The following is a 16008-nucleotide window of genomic DNA, read 5'->3' as shown; positions in this document are numbered from 1 at the left end:
TATACAGCAAAATCTCGATGAACCAGAATACTCCAACTTCCTGGTTAATCAACTATTTACAAGAAAACTCTTCTTGCTTTAACCATTAGTTTATAAAAAACTTTCTCAAGTTTTACTTTCTAAAGTAAAGTGAACCAAGTTAACTTTCTGGTTCAGTAACTACAAAACACCAAACATAAATCAATTTTATTTTGATGATTTAGGATCATGTGGTACCTTGGGATAATCTCTCAGAATACTCACAATTTCTTTGCAGTTTTTTTAGGGGCAGAAAATTGGAGGGAACTGGAGTTTCTTGTATTAAATAAATCCCCCAAATCGTAAGCTTTCACTGTCTTCTTTTGCCTCATTCTCCTAAAAAGGAGAGTGTAGCAAAAAGGTTGTAGTTAAGCAGGATTTCTCATTGTAAGCATACCTATATATACCGGTTCTGGAAACAATGCAGTTTGGTGACTTTACCCCTCTGGACAATTTTATCTGTTTAATTAATATACCCAGTAACATGAATTATATGTAATGAGTCCACTGTTTTTCTGGATATCAAATTTCAAACCTTATGAATTCCTTAATTAGAATCTTTCTTCAGGAAAATCACTCATGAAGATGATTTCAAAACCAGAAAGTGAAAGTGTTAGTCTCTCAGTCCTTGTCTGACTCTTTGCAACCCCATGGACTATAACCCACCAGGCTCCTCTGTCCATGGAATTCTCCAGGCAAGAAATACTGGAGTGGGTAGCCATTCCCTTCTCCAGGGGATCTTCCAGACCCAGAGATCAAACCAGGTCTCCTACACTGCAGGCAGATTCTTTATCATCTAAGCCACCGGGAAGCCCTCAAAACCAGAAGAGTTGTAGATTTTGCTAAAAGAACCAAAATATGCTTCCTCTAATAACTCACAACTGCTTAAACAATCTTTACAAAGTTATCAAAAAGCACCACTTAGATAGTAGGTGCTTAACTCCTCGAAGTCATGAAATAATATGAGGGATAATAAGTGCTGGGAGAGGAGTTACCTTCTGACTCTTAGAACAACTCAGTGTTTCCACAGGGCAGGACCCATATCACTTGGTGGCTTGTGAGATGACTTTAGGTGATACACAACACAGAGTTAAATAATGTTGAGTCACAGTGTGAATGTCATTCCCTTTATAATTTTCTTTTAAACTTCTGATAATTCCACAGAGAGAGCCCATTTGGGGGCTAGCTAACATCTCTCACTGCAATAAAGAAAGAGTAGGCTTCTTGGATTCAGAGCCTTGGCAGTCATTAGCATCCAGTTAGAATCTCACAACATCCTGTTTTAGTTTTAATTTATTTTGTAGTTCTCTTTTTTAATGGCAAACTGATGCTGGTTTTTCACTTGGAGTAGAGGTTAGTTTCTTTTTAAAATGTTTTAAAATTTAAAAGATAAATATTAAGTAAATAATAGCATATGTAATAGTAATACTTAAGTGATTGAAGTTTGGCAAATAATGGCTATAGCCTAATGACATATTTTTAAAAAGTGATTTCAAAAGAAGGTGTAAATGTGGTCTAGGAAAGAAACATGTGTCACTGTGTTTTCAATACTTATGATGCTCTAGGGATGAGCTCACCACAGCCTTCTCCTACATCAGGTGATTTCCAGAGTTAAGATTCAAGCAAAAATATAAAAGGAAAAAGAAACCATTCCATACCAATCTGGACTTCATAGACTCATGGTACAATAAATGTGCAAATGATCTAATATTTAGTGAGTCATTTGTTTTACACATAAACTTTCCAATTCACTGCAGCATCTTTTATTTGGTCTGTACTAATGCCTCACAAAGGCAAACTGGGGTTGTAGAGTTCCTGCTTGGTTCTCAGAGCAAGTACCACACACACTTCTTGACTGAATTCTCCAGCCATGATTCAGAGCTGTTGGCCAAGTCTTCCAATGGCATCTGACTGTTCTTCCAATGCCATTGCCCTGTAGAGAGGGCTCTTCATCTTCTTCTGAATGATAATCATGGCCAACATTCTGCTGAGAGGAATTTGCCTACCAGGTATTGCATGCTCACAGGCATGCCATGCTGACTTAAAAAGGACAGCTGGAGAGAAAGAAAGCAGAGCTTCTCATTTGTGGTGAACAGTTTCTTCATCACAGTGGTAGTGTCCTTCCTTTTCCTCCTTAAGGCAAGGCAATATGTCTGAAGGATGGTGTCAGACATCATAATCAGGAGCTTTGCCCTGGGCTTGCCTTAGCCAGATCTGTAGTGTAACAAATGCTCCCACAGTCACGTGAAAAAAAAGCTGCCAGAGATTGCGCAGTTCATAGAGATACATGTTGCATAGACAGATTAAACCGAAAGTCAAAAAAGATTTGACATTCCGCCAGCTGGTATAGTAGACGAGTAAATAACACTGTTGAAAATATAAAAATAAATGATGATTAGGGTTATAGGAAGAAGAAATGGATGCTGCAACTATAAAACTTTAACAGGCCACAGGGTGAAATATGAGAGTGGAGTAAGGGGATTTTTCAACTACAGATAAGACAATGTAATATCTTTAAAACATTCAGCTATGAAAGCTCCACAGCTTAAGAGGGAAATAGGTTTCTCCTTTTATGTTTTTCATTTTTCAAAAGGAAAAGCGTTTTGTATCATATTTAAAATAGATAAACTTCCATGCAAACAAGCTAAACAAATTCCTCAAGATGACAGGCAACTAAGAAGCAGTCTTAGGATCTTAAGGGTTCTTATCCCAGAAAAGTTAAAAAAAACTCATACAAGTTATTCAGCAAAATGGGCTCATATAACCTGAATCTGTATATTAATGAAATCAACAAATATTTACTTGAGTCTAAGGGGCTAAACTAGGACCTGAGAGAACACTTGAGGGAGAATTTATTCAATGGAAATTTATTTATCTGTTTGGTGTTGTTCTTTGGTTTTAAGTAAACAAAGACCTCACTCAGATGGAGCTTACATTCTACTGGGAGAAGACAGATTATAAAGTTTATATATAAATATATATAATGTATTTATATATATAAAATCAAGCAGTTATGTTCTAAAAAAGATTTTTAAAAACAGGACACAGAACTCAATGAGTGCTGATTTAGAAGATAAAATACTCTCCTGCACCCAAACCCTGGCATTCATCTTTCCTCCTTTATTTTTCTCTATATTACATTTATTAACATACTTCAAAAATATGCTTATTTTTTTTGTTATCTATAGTCTTCCAATGAAATCCAAGCTTCATGAAGGGAGAGGTTTTTAACTGCCTTGTTCACTCACTTTTCTCCATTGCCCCAAACAATGCCTCAAAGTTAAGTCGCTCAGTCATGTCCGACTTTTTGCAACCCAGTGGACTGTAGCCCACCAGGCTCCTCCATCCATGGGATTCTCCAGGCAAGAATACTGGAGTGTGTTGCCATTTCCTTCTCCAGGGGATCTTCCTGACCCAGGGATCGAACCCAGGTCTCCCACATTGCAGGCAGACGCTTTAACCTCTGAGCCACCAGGGAAGCCCAAACAATGCCTGATACGTATATAATAAGTGCACAATAAAAATCTGTTGAATCAACGAACTATTTTCTAGAAGATATCTAAAATTCCAAGTCTGGGATATATAGGAGTTACATATGATCACAAAGTCTTAGGAAAGAGGTGCAGGACTCTGTGTGAGATTTATATCCAGACTTCAGAACAGGAAGAACATTAGAGTGTTTGTGACAATACAGAAGGAATGTGATGTTCTGCTTAATGCGTTTAGTTCTTATACAAATCAGGCCTGTGCTTGCTATCCAAGCAAAATTTAACTGGAAAAATTTATTTTATTGGAGTGTTTTGAATTTAACAAGTTGAAAAAAATAGAAATTTTCTTTTGAAATAATTTTAAATGTAAGAAAAGTTACAAAAGCTTTTCACCCCAACCAAATGTTATCCTCATATAACCACAGTATAATCATCAAAACAGGAAATTAACATTGATTTTAATACTATTAAGTAACCTAAAGACTTCACTTGAGTTTTGCCAGCTATCCCATAAGACCCTTTTCCTGGTCCAGAATCCAATCCAGGACTCCGTATTTAATTTAGTTGTCAGGTCTCCTTGAATCTTTAACAGCTCAAGCCTTTCTTTGTTTTCTGTGACCTTAACAGTTTAAAGAGTACTGATCAGTTATTTTGTAAAATGGTCCTTAATTTTGGTTCGGCTGATATTGTCTCAAAATTGAATACAGGATATCCAATTTTGGAAAGAAGAATACCAAAGAGGTAATATGTGATGTGTCAAATTACTTATTAACTGTGATCTTTTGGTAAGGTGGTATCCAACAGGTTTCTCCGCTAGTTACTGTTTTTCCCTTTGTAATCAGTATCCTGTGGGAGGATACTTTGAGATAATGTAGATTTCTATCCCATCATACTTTTGCCCACTGGTTTTAGCATCTATTGATGATTCCTGCCTGCCACAAGTGTTTGCCAAATGGTCACTTTCAATTTCCATCATTCTCTACCTTTATTAACTGGAAAATTCTACTATGAAGAAGAGCTAGATTACCTGGTATTTTTTTAAAATAAATATTTAATTTGTGGTTTTCAAAGGCTTTAAAGATAATGGTCTGTACCCCACAGATTACTTACTAATTACAAAGAGGAAAAAGATACTTTTGCAATGGAGATATCTGATAGGCAATCACTTAATTAAATGATCAAATTTATTACATGCCTCTTGACTTCTGTAATTAGAGGTATACATTATACTATACTACATAGTATGGTCACCAAAATAATTAACCTGAATCTAATCATAAGAGACACATCTAGATTATGGGGCATTCTATAAAGTATTTGCTGGGACTGTTAAAAAATGTCAGGGCTATGAAAGACCAAAACAAAATAGAACAACAAAAAGGCCAGGAGATGGCATTGTAGGTTAAAAGATACACAACAACCAAACACAACACACAATTTGAAGTCAGAGGAAAAGAGCTATAGAGATCATTTCGGAGACAACATAATCTGAATATGAATCCTATGTTAGGTAATACTGTATCAACGTTAAATTTCTTGGGTGTGATAAAGGTATCACAGCTATGTACAACAGAACGATGTCTCTGTTCTCAAAAGACACACGCTGAAGTTTCCAGAGGTGAAATATCTTGATGTTTGTAACTTACTTTAAAAAAAAAAAACCTGCAGGAACCTCTGCTTCTGGGAAGATGGAGTTGATGTACTTTCCTCTATTCTTACCACTGCATACAACTAAAAATCCTGGACATTATATATCAAACAAGTATCAGATGACTCTGGATGATAAAGAGAAGAAGGCAGACAGGCTAAGGACCTTAAGTCTCAAGGAATGACACACTGGTAAATTACCTAAGTTTGTTTGTTTTGCCTCATATACCCCATACTTGGAGCTGAAGAAGTTGACAACTAGAAAACCATTGGATGTACACCAACAAAACAAAACTCAATAAAATTTTGCTTTCTCTAGCCAAAAGACCAAGAGTGACGCGATTTTCCACAATAGAAACTTGTACATAACAACTATTCTACTACAGCCAAACACCACCAAAACCAAACCAAAATAAACCAAAAAAGCCAAAACACACACACACACAAACTGTGACCACCCACATTCACCCCATCAAAGCCTATGTGGGCAGCCTATAATGCTCCAAGGAGATGTTCTCATTCTCCAGGGCTTCAGAGAAGGCAAGTGGGAAGCCAGAACTTTGATTTCCACTGGATGGTAGGAGTCTCTCAACCCCACCCCATGGTATATCACTGGAGACTAAGAAGGACTGCAGAAATTCACCTCCACTTGGCATTTAAAAGGCAATGGATTTCTCATTAGAAGCTATGAAGTTCAGATAAGAGTGGAACAACATTTTTCAAGTGTTGAAAGAAAATTAGCTCTCAATCCAGAATCCTATATCCAACAAAAATATCCCTTAGGAATGAAGGAAAAATAAAGACAGTCTCAGATGACAGAACCCACTCCAGTGGTCTTGCCTGGAGAATCCCAGGCACGGGGGAGCCTAGTGGGCTGCCATCTATGGGGTCGCACAGAGTCGGACACGACTGAAGCGACTTAGCAGCAGCAGCAGATGACAGAAGACGAAGAGAATTCATCACCTGCAAATATACTCTAAAGGAATGGCTAAAGCAAGTTCTCTAGACAGAAAGGAAACCAAAAAAAAAAAAGGAACCTTGCAACACTGGATAGAAAAGGACTACATCAAAAATACATGTTAATGACTAGCTTTGCCTTTTTAAGAATTTTCTAAATTATGTTTGATGATTGAAGTAAAAATTGTAACAAGGTCTGATATGTTTCTAAATATATGTAGAAGAAATATTAAAGACAATTATAAATAGAGAAGGACAAAGAGATATAAAGAGTTACAATTTCTATGCTTCACCTGAACTAGTAAAATGATGACATCAGTAAACTGAGTAAGTAAAATGTAATACCTAGAGCAATATTTAAAAAGTCATCCAAATAAATACATTCAAAACCATCACAGATAAAACAAAATGGAGTTCTAAAAAAAGTGTTCAAGTAATCCACAGGAAGAAACAAACAATAAAACAGAAAAATGAAAAAGCTGAAAACAAAAAATAAGATGGCAGACAAAAGCCTTAACATGTCAATAACTACACTGGATATAAATGGCTTAAACATAGCAATTAAAAGATAGAGATTGACAGGATGTATTAAAAAGCATAACAAACTCTATGTTATCTACCAGCAACTCACTTCAAATGATACCGGCAAGTTTAAAGTAAAAGGATGGAAAAAGGTGTAGCATGCAAACACTAACCAAAGGCAAGCATGAGTGGCTATCCTACTATTAGATAAACATAAAAATATTTTGGGACTTTCCGGGTGGTCCAGACTCCATGTTTCTACTGCAGAGTGCACAAGTTCCATCCCTGGTTTAGAAACTAAGAAACAGAAAGTGCAGCCAAGAAAACAAAAATAAATAAGTAAAAATATTTCAAAGAAAGTAAAAATAACCAAGGACAGAGAAGGATATAATGATAAACGGATCAATCAATTAAAAAGATCCAGTAATCCTAAATGTGTACGAAGCAAACAACAGAGATGCAAAAACTGACAGAACTCAAATAAGAAATTCACAAATACATAAATACAGTTGAAAATTTCAACACTCCTCTGAGTGTGCATGCATGCTAAGTCGCTTCAGTCATGTCCAGCTCTTTGTGACCCCATGGATCCCATATAGCCCACTAGGTTCCTCTGTCCACGGGATTCTCTAGGCAAAGATACTGGAATGGGCTGCCATTTCCTCCTCCAGGGATCTTCTTGACCGAGGGACCAAATCCGCATCTCTTAAGTCTCCTGCATTGGCAGGCGGGTTCTTTACCACTGGTGCCACCTGGGAAGCCCAACAATTGATAGAACTAGCCAGGAAAATCAGCCAAGACATATAGAAACTGAGCAACACTACCAACCAACAGACTCTAATCAACACTTACAGAACACTCACTTAACAACAACAGAATACACAGTCTATTCAAGTGCCCGTGAAATATATACCAAGACAACACATATTCTGGGCCACAGAACAAACCTCAACAAATGTAAAATAACTGAAATCACACAGAGTCTGTTATCAAACTACAATGGGATCAAACTAGAATAATGGAAAGAAAATGAAAATATCCAAACACTTGGAAACTAAGCAACACAATTCTAAGTAATCCATAGGCCAAAGAGGAAACTGCAAGGAAAACATTTTTTAATACACTGAATTAAACGAAAATACAACATCTCAAAGTATGGAATGGAACTAAGGAAGTGCTAAGAGGGAAATCTGTAATATTAAATGTACACATTACAAAAGAGAAAATTCTCAAATCAAATAATCTAAGCTCTCACCTCAAGAACCCAGGAAAAGAAGAGTCAAATAAACCCAGAGCAAACATGAGGAAAGAAACAATGGAGGTAGTGCAGAAATCAATAAAATAGAAAATAGGAAAGAAACAATAAAACAAGGAACAGGCTCTGTGAGAAGATCAATGAAACTAATAAGACTGATCAAGAAAAGAGAAGATACAAATGATCAATATGAGAACTAAAATAAGAAATATCACTACATATCCTATAGACATCAAAAGGATAGTAAGGGAATACCACAGCCATCCAACACACAAATTTGATAACTTAAGTGAAATGGACAATTTCCTCATAAAATGCAAACCATCCATTGTAAACAATTATGTGAACAGCTCTATAACTATTAAGAAAATTGTAAGACTTATTAGGGTTTTCCTGGTGGTCCAGTGGTTAAGAATCCACTTTGCAATGCAGGGGACACTGGTTCAATCCCTGGTCCAGGAAGATCCCACGTGCTGTAGAGCAACTAAGCCTGTGTGCCACGACTACCGGGCCCACGTGCTACAGCTACTGCAGTCTGTACATCTAGAGCCTGCGCTCTGCAACAACAGGAGCCATCAAAATAAGAAGCCCACACATCACAGTGAAGAGCAGCCCCTGCCCCTCGGAACTAGAGAAAGCCCATGTGCAGCAGCAAAGACCTACCACGGCCAAAAATAAAAATAATCTTTTTCTTTTAAAGACTTACTAATAGTGGAGGTAATCAAAACTGTATGGTACTGGCAGAGGAACAGACACACAGATCAACAGAACGGAACAGGGGATCCAGAAACAGATCCACACAAACATGCCCAACAGATTTTTTCAGTGCAAAAGCAATTCAGTAGCGGGGGAAAAAAGGAAAAACTGATAAATTAAACTTGATAAAAATTTAAAATACTTGAACTACAAAAGACTCTTAAGAGGATGAAAAGCTAAGACTGGGAGAAGATATTTGCTACATATTTGACAAAGGACTAATATCTGGAATATATAAAGAGCTCTCAAACTCAACAGTAAAAGACAAACAATCCCTTTAGAAAATAGGCAAAAGACATGAACAGACATTTCACCCAAGATGATACACAGGTGACAAACATGAAATGATTTTCAATATAAGTAGCCCCCAGGAAAATGAAAATTAAAACCACAGTGAGATTATCACTACACATCTATCAGAATGGCTAAAAAAAAAAAATACAGACACCACCGAATGCTGACAAGGACGCAGAGAAACTAGAGCATCCACACAATGCTGAATGTAAAATGGCACACCACTCTGGAAAACAACTTGTTTCTTAATAAGCATGCAACTGCCATGACCCAGTAATTGCACTCCTGGGCACTGAGCTCAGAGGGACGAAGAATTTTTTCACACAAAATCCCAACCATGAAAGTCTATAGCGGCTTTATTTATAACAGCCAAAAACTAGAAACAATTCAGATGTCCTTTAAATGAGTGAAAGATCAAACAAACTGTGGTACAGCCAGACCATGGAATACAATTCAGCAATGAAAAGGAACAAACCATTGATACGTGCATGGATAAACCTTCAGAGAATTACGCTGAATAAAAAATGCCAACCACAAAAGGTTATATATACTATATGGTTCCATTCATATAACACATTCAAAATGAGAAAATTATATTAATGGAGAACACAGTAGTGGTTGCCAGAGATTAAAGAGGGGTTGGAGTTGGGGCAGGAGGGAACTATAAAAGGCAACATGAGGAGTCTTTATGGTAAGGACTGTTATATACTTGACAGCATCAATATGCATTGTGATGTTGTATTATAGCTTTCCAAGGTGGTTACATTGGGGGGAAACAGATAAAATGTTATACAAGCATGCTTTATGACTCCAGGTGAGTCTAATTGTCTCGAAATAAAAAGTCTAATAAGAAAAACAACTTCACATATTCATTTTACCTGCAACTTACATTGTAAACAATGAGTATATACCCCATATACATACACAAACAAAAAAAGAATAAGACAAAGCAAATGTTGTGAAATGTTGACAACTGGTGATTCTAGGTGTACCAGTTTCTCAACTTTTCTAGAAGTCTAAAGGTTTCCAAAATAAAACACAGAAGGAAAAGTGCAATCTCTAGTTCCTTCTGATTTCCTATTTTATGTTTTTGGTCCTGCAGTGCAGCTTTCAGGACACTAGTGCCCAGATTAGGAATTGAGTCCATGCCCCCTGCTTTGGAAGCGTGGAGTTCTAACCACTGAACTGCCAGGGAATTCCCAGATTTCCTATTGTAAATGCTCCATATCAAGATGATCTCTATCTGACTGAACCCTGTGATTCTGTAAGTATCCAGAGACTGGAGGAAAAGGCACCAAACCATTTGGTAGTGGCCTTTGAGGTCTGATCTAAAGGAGATTAAAAAATACCCTGAAATTGGAGATACAACACATCACATGGTAAAAGCTAATCACTTAATTTTTCCCATGGGGAAATCATAGGAATATGCTAATCATATTTGGAAAGCATTCAGTTTCAAGCCTGTCAATATGAAGGACATTGTTTTTTTAATTTTTCTTTTTTAAAGTATTTATCTGTTTACTTCTCAAGTGAAAAAAAGACCTGGGTGACATTGCTCCACCATGAGGGTACTCTTAAAACTATCAATACTTTCATCTGTTCTGAGAAAGTTAACAGAGGTATGCCTATCCTTGGCAAGAGCACTGGTTCTAAGATCACCTAGATTCAAGTCACTGACTGACTGTAAGAACTGTCTAGGCTGCAGTGAAAAATGGTGATAATGATAGGATTAGTGTGGGGCTTTCTTTGAGGATCAAATGGCATAAGGAATGTGAAGGGGTTACCACAAAGGAAGAGCTCAACACATTTTTGCATTATTATTAGCATTTAAAATTATTTCATTAAGGTAAAACAGCTAAAAGTATATTTTATAAGGATAATCATTCATGAGACTATTTTAAAGTCAATATTTACCTCACATTGTTTTAGAATATGAAACAGTGCATACAAGTTATTGTTATACACTTACAGCATTATAAAAGTCATGCAAATATAGGAATTTTGCTTAGAGGTAGCATGATATAGTGTAATGAATATGACATTTGAGATCTGAAGACCCAGTTCAGTTCTGACTCTACCACTTGCTGGCTATGTGATCTCAGGATAGTACTGAAACTGCTTCAGATTTCTCTTTTTCAGAACAGCGAGGATAATATACCCTCTGTGATAGACTGTAGAGATTGAAGGACGAAATCTGCACAAGAATACTTCATAAAATTAAAATACTTGTGACATCAATGAAGACAAGCTTTCATATCTCCTGTATGAAATGTCATTCATTATAACTCAATCTGTCAAATTTGACAGAAAAACAATTTCTAAAGCTAATATAAATGATTAAGAAAAATTAGGGGAATTTAAAAAAATGGGGCCACTGAAACTAAAATTTCTAATGTCTTTACATAAAAGTCAAATGCATATATTTAATATATTTCCCTAAAGATTTCTTCTGAGTTTTAGGTACCCTTTTATTTGCAGTACTGAATCTAACATTTTTCTATGCAAGACAGAGAAATGTGACACCTGTAAGTGTTAAGTCAAAAGGCCTTGCTTGCTCTAACATGTTTCAGCACAAAGACTTGAATCTGGGTAATCAGCATGGTTAAATCTCCCTTCTCTAACTCATCTGTGCCTCTTCTGGTCTTGGAAATGACAGTATGTATCTCCCTATCATTCAGGTACAAAACCTCCTCTCTCCTCAAGTCTCAGATCTACTTGGCCTTCGAATCTCAGCAAGTCTTCCTTCTCAGCGTCCTTTCTTTTCCTATCCCTACTGCCATTCCCTGGAGAAGGGGTAGGCTGCCCACCCCAGTATTCTGGCCTGGAGAATTCCATGGACTGTGCAGTCCATGTGGTCGCAAAGAGCTGGAAACAAGTGAGCGACTTTCACTTTCACTTTTCACTGCCATTACCATAACTTAGGCTTTCATTACCTTCTGCCTCAAAACTAATAGCCTTACTTGTAGTCTCTCTGCCCTGACAATTTACTCTATTCATCACTGCTAAATTAAATATCCTAAAATCCTGCTTTTGCTGTTCCCTCTTCACAGACCGTCTCAAAAATACAAAATTCTCAACCTGGAGTAAAAGCAGAGCCTGCAAGTAGAATAATAAGTCACCAGAATATCTAGAAGTAGCCTTTACTGCCACAGGCTGATGACGTGCTGCCAATGAAGCCCCAGCACAGGAAGAGGGCTAACACTGAATTCACTGGGATCTATGTTCATTCAAAAGGGTCACAAAGCTTACAGAGGCTCAAACTGAAAAACGAGGCAAAGAACTCAGACATTATTTTATTTTAAGTGCCCAAGAAGTTAATTAGAAATGACACCTGAAATGAGCAATGACAGGAAGGTATTTCTTAAAAATGAGAGAGAACCTACCTGGTAAAGGCAGGCTGCTGTTCCAAGAAAAAATGCAACAATGTAATTAAAGTCCTCACCATCACTCTGCAAAAATAAAATAAAAAGTTACTCTTTCTGTGGAAGACCATTTCCAAAAACAATCCATTGGGATAGGATATGACCTTTATGCACAAATGGTCAAAATTTTCAAAAGTGGCATATAAAAAAAAGAGTCCTAAAAGAGAAACATAAAACCTGGGAGTGTGAGGTAGGGGAAGACTACCAGTGTTCCTCTAGGTCTGGACTCCCCCATCAATTATATCTTACCCAAGAGAAGATGAAAGCCAATGGAAACAAGTTTCCGTGTAACATTAAATGTGCCTCACGTGTCTCTACTTTCCACTAAAGAAACCATATGAAAATATACAATACCCCAGCAGCCTATAAAGCTAGGCCTGCTTATTGGGATTACTATTTGACTCAAATAAATACTGATAGTTTACATCTAGAACTAGCAGATCACGGAACTGTCCAATGAAGTCATTTGACATGATTAACATTTTTTTAAAAAGACAACTAAAATTGAAAAGCTACTGTCCACTAGAGTGTGCTAAATCCCAATGAGGAAATTCAGTCACATGTATTATGCTAAAACCACTCAGAGGAAAAACAGAGATAGATTATGCATAAGAGTATTTCTTTTAAAAGAAAACTGATGGAGACATGTAAAAACCCATTTTTTTCTACTCCTTTTTGGCTCCTTTTAAATATCTGTATTTCTCAAGTCTTCTGATGGAGTAGCACATAAAGCCCAAGCAGCAGCATCACATTTCTTTTCTTCTAGGTAGAAACATTAAATTTGGCCTTTATTTTAGAAAAAAAATCTCTATATACAATAAAAATTTTCAGAAGACATGGGAGTGTCTCTCATGACCAGGAGTTCTTGAAATAACATAAAGCGGACATTCCTTTTCCATTTGCTATTGGACAACAGAAGTGCCTGTAAGGCAGAAAGAAAATGGCTTACCCTAGTGAGAGGATCTTAAAATAGAAACCACTAATCTGTCTGGGATGGTTAGACCAGTTCTATACCAGAGACAAGGAAGGTCAAGAAAAAGCCCTTCTACTTTAATAATTCTAAGACTTTTAAATAAGTTCTGCTTGATTGTTTTTTCTTCTTCCTTTCAATGATCTTTTTTGATTATAAAAGTTCATATTCATTGTAGAGAATCTGATACAAAATGTTACAAAGAAGAAACTCACCTAGTACATAATATCACAATTTTAGAATTACTGCTAACCATTTATGTACTTCCTTCTAATCCTTTCTGTACAAAAGTTTATGTACATTGAAAAAATGGAATCATACTTTTATGTACTTTTTAGTACTTCACACTATATCATAAAACATGTTCTCAAGATACTAAATATTTCTCAACCACTTAATTTGTAATCATTACATAACCTTTAACTGTGGGGCTATATAATAATTTCATCATTGTCTTAAAATCAAATATTATATTTTCCCTAAATCTACAGTATCACTTTATAACTCTCCTAATTGCCTTTGGAACACTTAACAGCATGTTTCTGGAGTAGATCAGAACTGGGTTCAAATCTTTACTTATTAGCCAGCTGTGTGGCCATGGATACTATTATTAATATTTAACTCCAATTCCCTTTTTTGAAAATAAAAGTTGTAGAGAGTCAGTGAAATATCAATAATATTGGGAAACACAAAGAACAGTAACTGACACAGTAAGTATTCAAAAACATTCACTAATTTTTCCTTCCCAGAGGTTACTATGTGCATCATTTATCAGATAATTAGGACTACCTTTCAATATTGTTTAAATCTCTAATTTACTAGCCTTGTCTTCTCAGTGAGATCCTAACCTTCCTTCAAGGAAGAAAATAAATGTTATTACTTGCAAGAAACTGTGCACAAAGTGGGAATTCAACAAATGAATGCCAAATTGAGTTGTGCTTTGGAAAATCTTTATTTCCACTTAGTAAAGAGAATATTTATAAACATATTCTTCCATTCAAGAAATAGTCATTCATTAAACACTGATGGCCCAAGTACTGTGTTATGCAACCAAGGATAGAAAACAAGTCAACACAAAATGAGGAAGCTCAACTCTAATCAGGAAGGCAGATATAGAAAGTAACAATTTACATCCGAAGTAACTGATGGGATAGGTGTATGTATAGGGTACTAAGGGAGCATACTGGAGACACATTTAATTCTAGAGAAAAACAGGATCAGGGAAGGTTTGTCACAGAAAGTACAGCTTAATTTGCATCTTGAAGGATAAACCAGTAGACAAGGTAGGACAAGAATTCCAGGCAAACGGAGTAGCTTGTACAGTTTTAAGAGGATAGGATGACTCCAAGGTCTCCTATTTAGGCAACATTTGAATGATACATACACTAAGTTGGCCTTTCCTGGTTGTTCAGATGCTGCAATGTGGGAGACCTGGGTTCGATTCCTGGGTTGGGAAGATCCCCTGGAGGAGGGCATAGCAACCCACTCCAGTATGCTTGCCTAGAGAATCCCCATGGACAGAGGAGCCTGGCAGGCTACAGTCAGTCCATGGGTTACAAAGAGTCGGACATGACTGAGAGACTAAGCATACACAAACACTAAGCCGGAAATATAGGAGGAAAAATGGGCTTGAGAGGAGAAAAAATGAGTTCATTCTGGACTCAGGTATTTTGGAGTTGCTCATGAGATATTCAAAAAATAAGTTCAGTAGCCATTTAAGTCAGCTTCAGGGAAGAGTTTAACCTAGAGATCTAGTTTAGTAGTCAAATATTTAAATAGTAGTTAAATGAAATAAAGGAGTATGACAACGAAATGCAAAATATATTTCTTGACTGGCTGATAGACTAGAGAGAGGAAAAAATATAAATATAAAGGATATTTGGGATCAAATATGAATTGTGAAATCTGAAAACATTTGATAATTAGCTAATACTACATTGGTCTTCAGTTTCTTTGGTTTAATAAAGGTATTGTGATTATGCAGGAGAATGTTCTAGTCCTAAAGACAGACATATTGAATAATTTTGGAATAAATCTGTCATAATTCTGAAAACTTTACTTTCCAATGATTCAGAAAAAAAAGTAAATAAAGAGAGAACGGAAGAAAGAATGGCAGGTATGTAACAGTTCAGTTCAGTCACTCAGTTGTGTCCGAATCTTTGTAACCCCATGGACTGCAGCATGCCAGTCTTCCCTGTCCATCAACAACTTCCAGAGCTTACTCAAACTCATGTCCATCAATTCGGTGATGCCATCCAACCATCTCATCCTCTGTTGTCCCCTTCTCCTCCCACTTTCAATCTTTCCCAGCATCAAGGACTCTTCCAATGAGTCAGTACTTCACATCACATGGCCAAAGTACTGGAGCTTCAGCTTTAGCATCGGTCCTTTCGATGAATATTCAGGACTGATTTCCTTTATGATGGACTGGTTGGATCTCCTTGCTGTCCAAGGGAGTCCCAAGAGTCTTCAACACCACAGTTTAAAAGCATCAATTCTTCAGCGCTCAGCTTTCTATATAGTCCAACTCTCACATCCATACATGACTACTGGAAAAACCATAGCTTTGACTAGACAGATCTTAGCTGGCAAAGTAATGTCTCTGCTTTTTAATGTGCTGTCTAGGTTGGTCATAGCTTTTCTTCCAAGGAGTAAGCGTCTTTTAATTCCATAGCTTTA

At 36.7% G+C, this 16008-nt stretch overlaps 1 protein-coding gene across 1 annotated transcript in view; it reads right to left on the bottom strand.

Moving 5' to 3' along the window:
* Positions 1 to 1775: 1775 nt before the first annotated feature.
* Positions 1776 to 16008, bottom strand: part of SEC22A (SEC22 homolog A, vesicle trafficking protein) — an 86022-nt gene continuing 71789 nt past the window's right edge. The window contains exons 6-7 of the mRNA XM_052643542.1: positions 12321 to 12386; positions 1776 to 2385 (exon numbers count right to left, since the gene is read on the bottom strand). Of these exons, the coding sequence (XP_052499502.1) occupies positions 2185 to 2385; positions 12321 to 12386 (267 nt within the window). The 3' untranslated portion in view covers positions 1776 to 2184. The remainder of the gene's footprint in view (positions 2386 to 12320; positions 12387 to 16008) is intronic.

This window comes from Budorcas taxicolor, chromosome 1 (genome assembly GCF_023091745.1).
Source record: "Budorcas taxicolor isolate Tak-1 chromosome 1, Takin1.1, whole genome shotgun sequence".
In the NCBI taxonomy this organism is placed as follows: Eukaryota; Metazoa; Chordata; class Mammalia; order Artiodactyla; family Bovidae; genus Budorcas; species Budorcas taxicolor.
Note: the sequence above shows the minus strand (reverse complement) of the source record. Positions and strands in the feature narration are given on the sequence as shown.